Below are 13451 nucleotides of genomic sequence, written 5' to 3' on the forward strand. Positions count from 1 at the left end.
TCTGTATCACTTGTTGGATTAGGCCCATCATCTATGGGGTTTCTTGTGATTTTAATTTTTTATTGTGAACCACTGTGAGACCTTTCGGGGAACGGTGGTATACAAACCCAAAAATCAATCAATCAGTCAATCAATCAATCAATCAAGTCAAGCATTCAGTCTCCAACAGTGGGCCTTCCGGCCCATCAGGTTTCCCAAGACATCCACAGAAGTTGGATGGCCCAGGCTAGCCTGGTTTCATCTGGTTAGGGATACTAAGCAGGGTCAGCCCTGGTCAGTACTCAGAAGAGAGACCACCAACGAAGTCCAGAGTCGATAAACAGAAACAGGCAGAAACACGACATTTGTCCTCCTTACTGATCACGGGTGAAGGATTCCCTATGTACAAGGTCAGAGAGTAACTTAGTCAAAGTGCATGCTTGTAGCACAGACAGACAGACAGAGAGGCCTCTGGTTGCTCTTCTCAATTAATGCAATCAACTTTATATCTAAACAGAGGCCTAATTCAGTTGTTTGTTCCTCTATATCAGGGGTAATCAAACTGCAGCCCTCCAGATGTCCATGGACTACAATTCCCATGAGCCCCTGCCAGCGAATGCTGGCAGGGGCTCATGGGAATTGTAGTCCATGGACATCTGGAGGGCCGCCGTTTGACAACTCCTGCTCTATATATTCCCCTGCAGAAGTGGATGCGAAAGAGGCTGAGCTCCTGGGTCCTCTTGGGAATTCTGCATACACTTTATGATTGATGACTGATTGTAACATTGTTCTTTTGTGACTTTTACATGATCCTTTGATTTCTTAATGAGTATACTGGATTTGAGAATAGCTTTGTAGGGATTGCATATTGTCATTAAAATTGTATGAATACTCTTTCAATTTGTCTAGGTTCGTAGATTTGAGGTTCTTTGTGGTTTGCACATTATCCTTTGGAAAACCCACTCAGTTGCTGTCACTTGACAGCTCTTTGCACCAACAACTTTCCTAGGCTCCTGGTCAACATGTCTTGTGACTCTGATCACAGATGGCATGAAAAGAAACTACCAATTTTCTTCCAATCCAGGAAAAAGTTCTGACAGGTGCAGGCGAGTAAGAATTGCCTTCAGGCAGCCAGACAAGCAGCTATGAACAAGCTCTTTGCACAAAGGTGACCCCAATAATGTTTTCCCCTGGAATTATCTGAAGTTAAAGAGTATTGCACAAAACTAACGTAAGTAACTCATTGGACTGAGGTAGCAACTCTGCAACCCAGCTGGTCAAACAACTGGGCTTTTCAGAATGGGGACATGCCCCCCCCCGCCGCTGACATCGCTCGGAAGATCCAAACACAGCTGAGTCTGATGTATACCTGATTTATGCTCCCAGTTCTTAAAAGTGAACCTTTCCAAGAATCTCCATGGAGTTTCTCTAATGCTCCTCTACTGCACAGACTGGGTGTTAGGCTTGTGCACTTGGGCAGCCGAAACACACAAGCCTACTGGGCATGTCTGTCATGACATATGAATGCAACGTAGAAAAGCAAGTAAAGAGTATGTTTTCTTCTTCCCAAAGGATTGTTTCATGTAACTATACATGTTTGAAACTTTGTCTGACCTCAGAAGCTAAGCAGGGCTGTCCCCATTTAGTATTTGGAAGGGAGACCAAAGTCTCGGGTCCCTCAGCAGAGGCTGGCAGTGGCAGGCACTTTCTGCTCTTCGTCTGCCTCGAACACCCCCCAGGGTCGCTGGGAGACGCCTGCAACTTAACAGCACTTTTCACCACCAGACTTAATTACGTTAAAGTTCATTCAACCCTCGAGATTAACTGAACTGGGCCACAGATTCAGTGAAAGGAAGCTGGCATGAGCATTCACTGGGGGGTTCCATTTATGTTCGAGAACGTTCACACCGCCTTCCCTCCTGACCCTGCATCTGAAACGCCCCCTGAAACTTCTGGACGTCCAACGCCTCAGCATCTTATAAAAGATTTCATTCATTTATTTATTTATTTCTATATACCGCCCTCCCTGAAGGCTCAGGGCAGTTCACATGAAACAGAAACGATACAGATAACAGGATAGGTTAAAATGCAGTTCCAAAGTACCACAAGCATCACACACACACACACACACACACAGCCACCCCATCTGCCCCTCCAGCAAGACTGAACGTTCAACAGAACATTCTTCTTCAGTTTCATGAAGGGAAAGGGAGCCGTGGTCAGTTTCAGGCAGGGAGGCTACAGACACTGTTAATTTTTTCCAGCAGCCTCCTGCAGCTTTCCCCAGGTACCCAACAAAAGCTGTTTTGCTTTACAACCAAGGAGCATCCTAAGGTAATGACTGTTTTAAAAAAACAACATACACCATATGGGGGGGGAGGGGGAGGGAACTGATGAGAGACATGCAAGCAGGGACCATTTTCCCTAAGCTGTCTTTTAATTTGCATCGCTCCCAATAAGGCTTTGGGGGGGGGGGGAGAATGAGCTGCACAGCATATGCAAAAGGGGAGTGTTTGGGCACTTTCCCCACGGGGGGGGGGGGACAGGGAGGTTAGCAATGAGAGCAGGACATGAGAGTAAGCAGGAGAGGGTGTTACACCACTATGATATTGTGTGTGCTCACGGTTTTTTTAAAGGTAAGTGAGGGGAGGCAGGAGGCAGGAACGCCTCCTCTCCCAACGGAAGTGTCAAATGCAAGCCACGAACAGACTCCCGGACCGTGCCAGAGAAGCCCACAAATGGAGAATGCCAGGTCCAAAATTGCGTCAGCATTCAGAAGTCAATCCGGTGAGAACATACTAGCAAATAACAACTGCGGAAAGGCTGTGGGGAGAGGGAAAGAAGCTACTGCAGACTTCAGAGCATGGGGCTCTTTTGCTCATTTAGAAATTTAAAAATAGCAAAAAGCATCTGAAAACAGAGGGCCTTTTGTTTATGGCTCCTTCCACCAGGAAGCTTCCAGAAACACTGCCCAGTGCATCAACAAGTACATCTCTCTTTTTGGCTGGGAAAGACTACATATTAGGGGGAAGAATACATACTGGTAGTTGCACATTCCACAGATCTTGGGGTGATATTCCTATTCCCCTCCTTGCTGTGTCCTTCCCACAGATCACAACACAACTATGTTTAGTGGAAGTGCTGAGTTATATAACAATGGAACAAACTGTTCATTCCAGTTCCTTCGGTCGGTGTGGAAACACAGTCAAGCCCACAGAGGGGAGAGGGATGACAAGCAGTAGGAGCAAAGCATAAACCTGAATGGAAACACCAAGGAACAGCACTGTGCAGGATGTTTCCCACACGGAGACTGGTGTGCCGGGCTGCCACCTGGCATTTACCAGAGACGACTGCCCCACCTCTTCCCGGCTCCGCCTTTGGCCCACTGCATGTGGCCCACCCCGGAGCAAAAGCGGCAAGGTTCCACAGCACTGCAAGATGGCGAGGATGTGTTTGTTTGGTCCGAGGACAAAATTTTGCATTGTGTAACAATGCAATTCCGCATTCTTAAACAAACAAACAAAAGTCCCAGTGAGCTCTGCTGCACAGTGTGGCAGAGCTGCCTAGGGCATTTTTTGTCCCTTCTGGGATGTTGTACTCACACCCACAGGTGGGAAGGAGCTGGGCCAGGATGACCTGACTATTCCCTTCCAGACGGCCCAGACCTGACATAGGCCCTGCTGCTGCTTGGGGCAAAAAAGGGGCAAATGACAGCCTGTGTCGGGCCAGGCCCAGGGTGCACTTGCCCAGCACCAACATCGATTTGAACCAGAAATCTACCCCGCCAGCAGCCGAGCAGTGAGTCAGGGCAAATTCCTGGTGCAGAAAAGGTCCAGGACTATCTCATCTCAAAATAGATAAACAAGCACAGCACAGGAAGCCGCCTTACACTCCATCAGACCCTCACTCCATCAAAGCCAGGGCCATTCCGCACTCGTTCAAAATTGCACAATGGTTGCAAATTGAAATCGCTACTGATTTGCTGTTATGCACGTCGTTGACAATCTGCCACACTCCTGAAACCAATCTGCAAAAAGCGCTTTGTTGTAGCGCTTTCAGGGAAACCCCTAAAAGTGGATTCACTCTCCGGAAAGCGCTACACTTTTGCAACCAATCTGCAACACTAGCGGGAAAGTTCTGTGCGTTACCATTGCTGCGGTTTCTGCAAAGTCCCTCCCCCTGGCTCTCTCCTCTGATCTTCCGGCGAAGCTTCCCCGGCTGCAGTCCCTCCCCAGAGCTGTTTTAAGTCACCAAGCACCAAGCACCACAACAGTCCCGTTTGCTGGTTTATTTTCCCTTTATTTTTCACTCTATTTTCGGCCAAAAATCGCACCCGGGGGGAGTGTGGCAATGATGAAACGGCAGCTCAAACACCACCTGCTAGCTAGATGGGTCTCTCCATTGCAACGAATCAACGCAGATTCGTTGCAACGTGGGTTTTTTTTTTAAACCTTCCTTAAAGGGAAAGGAGCTTTTCGGGAGCATGATAATGGCCGCCCATTGGCTGCTTGTTTGATTGACGGCCAGGGGCGGGACAAAGCTCGGCAATATCGCTTCCTGGCTAGCGATTTTTGCCGAGACCGGAACCCTGTGGGAAACGATAGAAACGCAACTGGATTCCACTACAAAGGCAGGTATGCATAATGACGAATTCCACTATTTAAAATGGCATTTTTTCATTCTGCAACCAATTTGCTACATAGATCCTGGTGCGGAATGGCCCCCAGTATTGTCTACTCCAGGGGTAGTCAAACTGCGGCCCTCCAGATGTCCATGGAATACAGTTCTCATGACCCCCTGCCAGTGAACGCTGGCAGGGGCTCCTGGGAATCATATTCCATGGACATCTGGAGGGCCGCAGTTTGACTACCCCTGTTCTATTCAGACTGCCAGGGTCTCAGCCAGAGAAAGATCTTTCACGTCACCTACAGCCTTATCTCTTTTAGCAAGATGCTAAGGGATCGAACCTGGGACTTCCTGCATGCCAAGCAGATTTCCAATTGCTCAACCTGAAAGAATAAAACATCCGTTTTAAAGAGCAGATATCAGGTTGGCAGTACCAGTTACCTGATAATGATCAAGTCATTCACAGCTTCAAAAAGCACAGGGAGCTCACACAGCTCAAACAGTTCTGCAGGGCCTGCAAAAAGGAGCTCTTCCGCCAGGCATTTGGTTGAGACCAGGCATAATCAATCAACAGCGAATGAAGGGCCCCTACCCCCCCACCCACCCCAGAACTCCACTGGAGCGCTCTGGACCTGTTGTACCATTGCACTGTTGCACTGTTGTGCTGTTATATTGTACTGTGTGCTGTTACAACTTTATTTGTTGTATTATTTAACTGTTAAAACCGCTGTTGTTAATATTATTGTTTGATGATTAATGCAGATTGTTTCACGTATGGTTCCTAAGTTCAATGTAAACCGCCCTGAGCCTCCGGGGAGGGCGGTATATAAATATAATAAATAAATAAAATAAATAAATAGGAAGGCAGAATGAAATAGCTTGGGGAGAACCAAGTACAAATTCCAGCTCATTGGCTGCAGACCTCATTGGCAGGTGTCTCCCAAAACTGACCCACATCACACAGTTGTGGGGTCATGCCTGAAAAATGATCCCATGACCCCCCCACGGGGGTCCCCTTTCACTTCCATCCCAGGAAAAACCAGGTCAGATGGCTGCCTGGTTGCCCCACCTTTTTTGCTATGATTAAATAGCAGACCACTCTGATTAAATCATGGGCCAACTCTTGTTTCTGTGCACAGGAGGGATTTATTAGTCCTTTTTAATTGTATGTTTTAATGTCACCTTCAGTCAAATTGACACAGTTAAGCCATTGTTTTTCTTTCTAACCACTGTTTGATTTCATTATTTAATTACTTTTACATTTATGACAGTCAGTGTTGTGTAGTGGTCAGAGTGTCAGACTAGGATCTAGGAGACCTAGGTAAACGGCCCCACTCTTTAATAGAAACTTGCTGGGTGACCCTGGGCTCCTCTCAGCCAAACCTACCTCACCAGTTTGTTGTGAGGATAAAATGGAGGAAAGGAGAGGAGAATGAGGCAAGCCATTTTGTGTCCCCATTGGGGAATTGTTACTGATCTTTTCTTTAGGGAAACTGTCCTAACTGTGAAGGCTTTTTTAAAGGAGGGCTGTGCCAACTATTACTTTTTAAGTAAATAAATAAAATGCAACAGCTGTCACAACTGACCGCCTTAAAGAGCAGCAGGATTGTTAAGCATCACGGGACACCCAACTGCTTTCCACGTCATCCACCCACCTCTCCTGCAACATGGTCAAAAAAGAAGTCGTCTTTGTGCAAGGACTGGTAAGATTAAGAATAATCTCCTTCCAGAGGAGATCGCACAGGTCTCCTTAAGCAATAAGGTGGGCTTAATTGCAAAATACAAGGGACAAAACTTGCAGTGAAAGAAAAAGAGAGCAACATGTTGATTCCACGGGTTAGCCCCTGGTCTGCCTTGTACTGTAGGCAGGTGGGTCTCCCTGTACCTGGCTACAGACAAGCCACGGAAAAGGCATTAGACTAGATTGCATGAGAAATCTCTTCTCTCCCCCCTCCCCCACTTCCCCAGCAGCCACTGCAAAGCCAAATCAAGTGAGGCTCTCTCACTACAGTGCTGAAGCCCCTCCTTTCCCCAACTCCCCCTCCCCCGGGGTCCATGCCCAAAATCTCCAGGTATTTCCCTATCTGGCCCTGAGGCCCAACAGCGTGGCCCTTTGCCCCCCTGCACAGACACATTCCCCGTAAAGAACATACCTTGGGGGGCACTCAGTGAAGACGTCAGTCAGGGCAGCTTCAGAGTTGTTACAGCCAACCTAGTAAAGAAAAAGGAGAGAAACAGAAATTCAGCCATTGCAAGATAAAGCAGTGAAATACTCTGTTAATGCTAAGTACAGGAGTGGGAGGTTGGCTGGGACAACTCCTCCAGGCCTCAGTGAGAGCTTGATAATGTTCTCCTAATGTTATTTGCGACAGGCTGACACGGTTTGACTCCAAATTGGCTTTAATGCAGCAGCAGCAGCAGCAGCACAGGGTGGCTCTCGATTAAAGCCTAAGTCACTTCCTTTGGGGCTGTTATTTCTCAAAGGGAAAGAGGGCCAGGCTTCCACTTGGGGCACTGAGTCAGAACTGGCGCGTGCACGGCTCTTAGGGCCTGAAAACGCTGAAGCAAAAAAGCAGGGACAGCGGAGGAACTACTCAGGTTAAATAAGAAAAAGGAGAGTCCAGAGCGGGTCAGCGTGCAAAAAACCCCAAAAACTCCTGGGCTGCTTCAGTCACCGGGCAGCTTTACAAAGAGGAATCATGAGCAGACCACAGCAAAGACTCCTCTTCTGCTGATTTCCAAGAGCAGCTTAACTGACATGCTCATCTCTTGCCTCTCTCCTTCCTCTGCTCGCTGCACTCAATGGGGACTGGAAGATGGACAGACAGTTCTCAGCAGCAGGAAGTCATGGCTCAAAGGAGGCTCCTCCATCGCCAGAAAGGAAAGAACCTCATGAATAGGCTGAAGCAGTGGTCCCCAACCTTTCTGAGGCTGGGGACCGGCAGGGCATCGGGCCGCGCCCACACGGGCCACGGCCGCACATCTGGCCGCACCTGTGGGCCGCGCCCACACGGGCCGCGCATGCGCGATGCGCAGCCCGGCCCTAATTCCCTCTCCCCGCCCTCCCGCAGTAAGAAGCTTCCCGGGCCACAAGCTTGCGGCCTGGGAAGATTTTTACTGCGGGGGGGGGGGGCGGGGAGAGGGAGCCGCGGCCAGGCGCCATGGCCTTCGTGGCCCGGCACCGGGCCGCAGCCCGCAGGTTGGGGACCACTGTCCTGAAGGATCGCGTGGAAAGTCCACGAAGCACAGCTTCTGGCTGCCAACTGCAGACATCGCAAGACGCCTGGAAAGACTTTGAGCGGGGCACAAAGGCAACTGCCCTCTGCCACTGCTCCTCCTCCTCCAGCTTAGCCAGATCACCACCCCACTTGGCATTTGGAAGCGCATCAGCTTGGTATCTAGCAGGCCCCAGGTTCAATCTCCGGCATTACCAGGCAGAAGGCAAAATAAAACTGCTGCCAGTCTGAGAAGGGTTCCCAACCTTTTTAGGCCTTGAGCATTCTAGCACTGCCTGGTTTTGCATGCAAAGATCATCGCAGGTGCAGGATAACCCAAAATGCAAATGCCCCCTCCTTCCCACTGGGGACATCTTTGGGAGAGGGTTCCATGCGGACACAGGAATGGCAGGGAACTGAATGCTCCACCTGCTGGTTTCTCACCTCACGTAGCTGCAAAAAGCACAGGACCCCTGCGCTATGTAAGACGCATGCAGTGAGAACATTGCCCGTGTTCTTTTGATCAGTCTGGCAGAAGAAACTAACAAGAAAAGCTTCTTCAGATACATGAGAAGCAAACATGAGGTAAATGAGGCCATAGGCCCACTGTTGGGCGAAGAGGGAGAGACTCTGACAGAGGACAGAGAGAAAGCAGAAAGGCTCAGCACCTATTTTGCCTCTGTGTTTCCCCAGAAGAACATGAACACATCTAGGGATGGTAGTAGGCAAGGTACAGCCAGCAACCCGGAGGGGAGGGGCGGACACCAATATGCAACTCGGCACACACACACACAGGCGAGGACCTCCGAGTTGCGCACTGGTGCCCACACTTCCCCTCGCCTCTCCCCTCCAGTACGGTGTGGTGCGGTGCTGGCTGCGTCGGCCTGGAACAGCCGATTCAGACACCATCACATACAACCTGGCTGCACTGGATGAGTTCAGATCCCACGAGCCAGATGGCGTGCACCCGAGAGTGCCCAAAGAACTTTCTGGAGACGTTGCAGAACCCGCATCCATCCTCTTTATAAGCCAAATATGAGCAGACAGTGTGATGCCACAGCAAAGAAGGCAAAGGCAGTCTTGGGCTAGGTCAACAGAGGCATCACATCAAAATCACATGACGTCATAGTCCCACTGAATAACACATTAGTCAGACCCCACCTGGGAAACTGTGCAGTTCTGGAGGCCTCACTTCAAAAAGGATGTGGATAAAATTGAGAGGGTTCAGAGGAGAGCAAGGGGGATGATCCAGGGCCTGGGGACCAAGCACTATGAGGAAAGGTTGAGGGGCTTGGGAATGTTCAGCCTGGAGAAGAGGAGGCTGAGAGGGGACAGGATTGCTGTCTTTTAAATATTTGACAGTTTGTCAGAGGAGGGCAGGGAAAGTTTCCTACTGGCAGCAGTAAGCGGTTTAAACTATGTGGAGAATGATATCGGCTAGATATCAAGGGGGAAAAATACAGTCAGAGTAGTTCAGCAGTGGAAGGGGCTGCCTAAGGAGGTGGGGAGCTCCCCCTCACTGGCCGTCTTCAAGCAGCGGCTGGACAGATCCTTCTCCTGGATGCTTGAGGCTGATCCTGCACTGAGCAGGGGGTGGGACTAGATGGCCTGCATGGCCCCCTCCCACTCTAGGATTCTAGGAGTCTAGTTCAGCAGGAGAATGGGCTGCCTCAGGAGGTGGGGAGCTCCCCTTCACTGGCCGTCTCCAAGCAGAGGCTGGACAGATCCTTCTCCTGGATGCTTTGGGCTCATCTTGCAATGAGCAGAGGGTGGGACTAGATGGCCTGCATGGCCCCTTCCGACTCCAGGATTCTATTCTATGATTCTACTTGTTTTCCTTCTATTTTTGTTAGTGGTGGAAGTTTGCTGTGATATTATTTATGCACATGACACATGGAAGTTTGATATACAGCTTAAAATTAAATCCAGGAGAGGAATAAAAGCAGAAAAGAGACATGCCCATACACATAGAGAGATTCTGTTTTTGATATTTACAGGAGCAATGAAGTCACTTATCTGGCGAGCCAAACCTAAATCTTTCGCCAGTCTTTAAGAACCTTTTCAACCTTTTGACTCTGTAATAATTTTTCAGGCTTCAAGGAACACCAGAAATGATGTCAGCTGGCCATGACTCCCTGCCACACCCCCAGGAAGTGACATGTCACTGGAAGTGGAAATGCAGCCTGAAAGCTCTGCCCATGAGGCTGGGAGTTCGATCCCTGCAGCCGGCTCAAGGTTGACTCAGCCTTCCGAGGTCGGTAAAATGAGTACCCAGCTTGCTGGGGGGTAAACGGTAATGACTGGGGAAGGCACTGGCAAACCACCCCGTATTGAGTCTGCCATGAAAATGCTGGAGGGCGTCACCCCAAGGGTCAGACATGACTCGGTGCTTGCACAGGGGATACCTTTACCTTTACCTTTCCATTCTAGGAAAAGCCACGGACTCCCTCCAGAACTCCTGCGGATCCCTGCTTTCCGCGGTTTCCATAATTTAGAAAGGCCGTTTCTGTGCCATTGTGCCTTACAGTATAAATGCCAGAGAGCTTTCCTTCCTCAACCCTTCTCTGCATTTCCTGGTATACATCAAGCAATATCTATCAATATATTAATATTAATATTGCCCCACCAGCTACTCTGCTCACACTGTCTCCAATTACTGTTTGTTGCTGTGTGAATAATTAATTTGGCAGCTTTCCCCTGTTCTTTGTTCGATAACGGTCTGGAGCCTTTCCAGAAGGAAGAGAGAAGGCAACAGAGGCAGGCAAATCATCTAGCCCTGAACAAGCAAAGGGCTGATGCCCAGAGGAAGCCAACAGCAGCCCGGCAGGATCTCAGCCCAGGTCCTTATTTTGATTGTGGCCCTAGCAACAGATTTTACCAAGGAACAGGACTGTGTCCTATTGCAGTATTCGCTGTATATATCACCTTCCTTTCACTGCATTGTCTTCTACCTTGGAAACTTTGTTAAATCAAACCACAGTTTACCATCACAGTTGAAAGCCAGTGTGGTGTAGTTGTTAGGGTGTCGGACTAGAGTCTGGAGGACCCAGGTTCGAATCCCCAGTTGTGCCTTGGATTCTGCACCAGTGGCGCCATTCCAGGGTGCTGCCTGTGTGTTGCGGTGCAGCAACATGATCCACCACTTCTTGTGTCCCCATGGGGGACACATTTCAGCAGCAAATCTCATCCCCACGGAGGTCACATTTTGGCAACAAACCCAGTCTGCCACTGGAATGTATCCTGCAGGGGATGCAGCCATGGCTGAAAGGTTCCACCGCTCAGAGGGGTGTTGGGAGGGATTGCAGGAAGGTCCCCTGTCCGTTTGGCCCCACAGAACTGCAAAGCGTGCAGAGCCAAGTGGGGCATTTTCTCCCCCCCCCCCCGGGGCTCCATCCACACAGGGCCTCTACCAAGCTAGGCCCCGTTGCCCCCCAGAGCACTTAAGGGAACGTAGAAAATATCTGCCTTCCCTTGAAGCAGGGAAACTGCGGCCTAATGCATGCCAGGCCCGGGAGGGAGCTGGCCCGGTGCCCACATTATGTGGAAGCAGGAATTAGCCCCACTTCCATATGACCATTTACGCACTGGGAAATTCACTGCCCCAGCTCCTGTGCAGGAGCACAAACTGGGGGCAGATGAGGTGCACCAGGCCAAATGCTCTCTCTCCCATGTGGGTGCAGGAAGAGGTGGGGCAAACCGCCACAACTAAAACTCCAGCTGCAGCCCGGCATGAAACCACCAGTGCATAAACGGTCGCATCCCTTTACTGATGTTTCCAAATGAATTTTGTCAGAGGGAGGGGGCCTGCACATGAAAGCTGAATAAATCTTTGTTGGTCTTAAAGGTGCCCCTGGACTCAATTTTTGTTCTTCCAAATCATTGGTTTTAGTTGCTCGGTTTGTACCCTGCCCTTTTCTCCAAGGGGGTCCCAAAGTGGCCGACATCGCTTCTCTTCCATTTCATCCACACAACAGCTTTGCGGGGTAGATCGAGATAGAACGTTTTTCTGCCTGGCGCAAAGGAAAAGAACGAGATCGGCATAGTGGGACAATAGGCAGAGCTGAACTGAGAAACCCCGGGGGGGGGGGGGAGAAACCAATGTATATACAATCACAAACAATGGATCTTCACGCCATTGGCCAGTTTGGGTTTAATTTCTGTGAAAGAACCCTGGCATAATGTTATGGTTAGGGGTCCCCACAACATCAGGAACTGAATTAAAGGGCTGCGGCATTAGGAAGGTGGAGAACCACTGGCCTAGGTGATCTTGGTCCAGTCACGTACTCTCAACCACACCTACCTCTAAGGGTTGCTGTGAGGATAAAATGGAGGAGATGAAAATGATGTCAGCTGCTCTGGGTCCTCTTTGGGGGGGAAATGGGGTATCAGAAAAGGAAGAAAAAGTCTCCAGGACAGCCTCTGCTCTCCAGTCGATCACCTATTTAACTTCCCGTTTGGTGCCAGGCTAAAACATACCTTCTTAACCCAGGCTAATAAGTAGGGGGTTTATTTTAACAGCTTGTAATGGTTTGCTTCTGCAGTAGAGAATTTAGATCCTGGTCTCATTGACTGTCAAAAGCTTAACTTCCCCCAACCTTGTTGGCCTCTTGCTGGTGAAATTGAAGCTAGCTGTTTTTCTACCACTTTTTATGCACTTTGGCTGGGAGCTACCTCAAGCAGAGCCCTCCAGAGAAGAGAGGCGTTCTAGATCAGGGCTTCGCAACCCCCCTTTGGCAACCCTGACACAAGGCCATGGGCTCAGTCAGAAAAGGGCCCCCACAGGAGGTGGAGCCAGTTGGACGATGGCAGCGGCAGGAGGCTGCACCAGCCACAAAACATAGAACTCTAAAATAGGACCTCCTCAACATTTCAGGCAGACGGTAGATTCAAAAGGGGAGCCGCAATGGTCCGAAGGAGCAGAACAGATTTAGAGTCCAGCAGCACTTTTAAGACCTACAAAGTTTTATTTGCCCCCCCCCCCTCGGTCATCCGCCTGCACGTGGCTTGCACTTGCACGGAAGCCACGCGCTTGGGCGGCTCTGCAGACCAGCCAGGACCTTGCCTCCCGCAGGCAGGAGTTGGGAGGGAGGGGGGAACAAGCCCTGACCTCGGCACTGCAGGGGGAGGGGGAGCATCCCACCCCTTGTCAGGCCTTGGTGGAGCCAGCCTGGGTCGGGGAGTGGGGCTAGAGCCCGTTGTGTTTTTTAAGCAACAGCCATACAGACCATCTAGTCCAACCCCCTGCTCTACGCAGGATCAGCCCAAAGCATCCTAAAGCATCCAAGAAAAGTGTGTATCCAACCTTTGCTTGAAGACTGCCAGTGAGGGGGAGCTCACCATCTCCTTAGGCAGCCTATTCCACTGCTGAACTACTCTGACTGTGAAAAACGTTTTCCTGATATCTAGCCTATTTCGTTGTACTTGAAGTTTAAACCCATTACTGCGTGTCCTCTCCTCTGCAGCCAACAGAAACAGCATCCTGCCCTCCTCCATGTGACAACCTTTCAAATACTTAAAGAGGGCTATCATGTCCCCTCTCAACCTCCTTTTCTCCAGGCTGAATCCGTACAACCAATCCCAGCCCTGACTCCCCCTTCCAGAAAGCATTTGGTGGGCACCAAGAAAGGGGAC

At 49.9% G+C, this 13451-nt stretch overlaps 1 protein-coding gene across 45 annotated transcripts in view; it reads right to left on the bottom strand.

Moving 5' to 3' along the window:
* SORBS1 (sorbin and SH3 domain containing 1) overlaps nucleotides 1-13451 on the bottom strand; it is a 268843-nt gene that overhangs the window by 142763 nt on the left and 112629 nt on the right. For all 45 annotated transcript variants that reach the window (XM_077351030.1, XM_077351044.1, XM_077351036.1 and 42 more), the window contains exon 2: nucleotides 6759-6817. In XM_077351030.1, the coding sequence (XP_077207145.1) occupies nucleotides 6759-6817 (59 nt within the window). The remainder of the gene's footprint in view (nucleotides 1-6758; nucleotides 6818-13451) is intronic.

The sequence above is a fragment of the Paroedura picta genome, chromosome 8 (genome assembly GCF_049243985.1).
Source record: "Paroedura picta isolate Pp20150507F chromosome 8, Ppicta_v3.0, whole genome shotgun sequence".
NCBI classification, from domain to species: Eukaryota; Metazoa; Chordata; class Lepidosauria; order Squamata; family Gekkonidae; genus Paroedura; species Paroedura picta.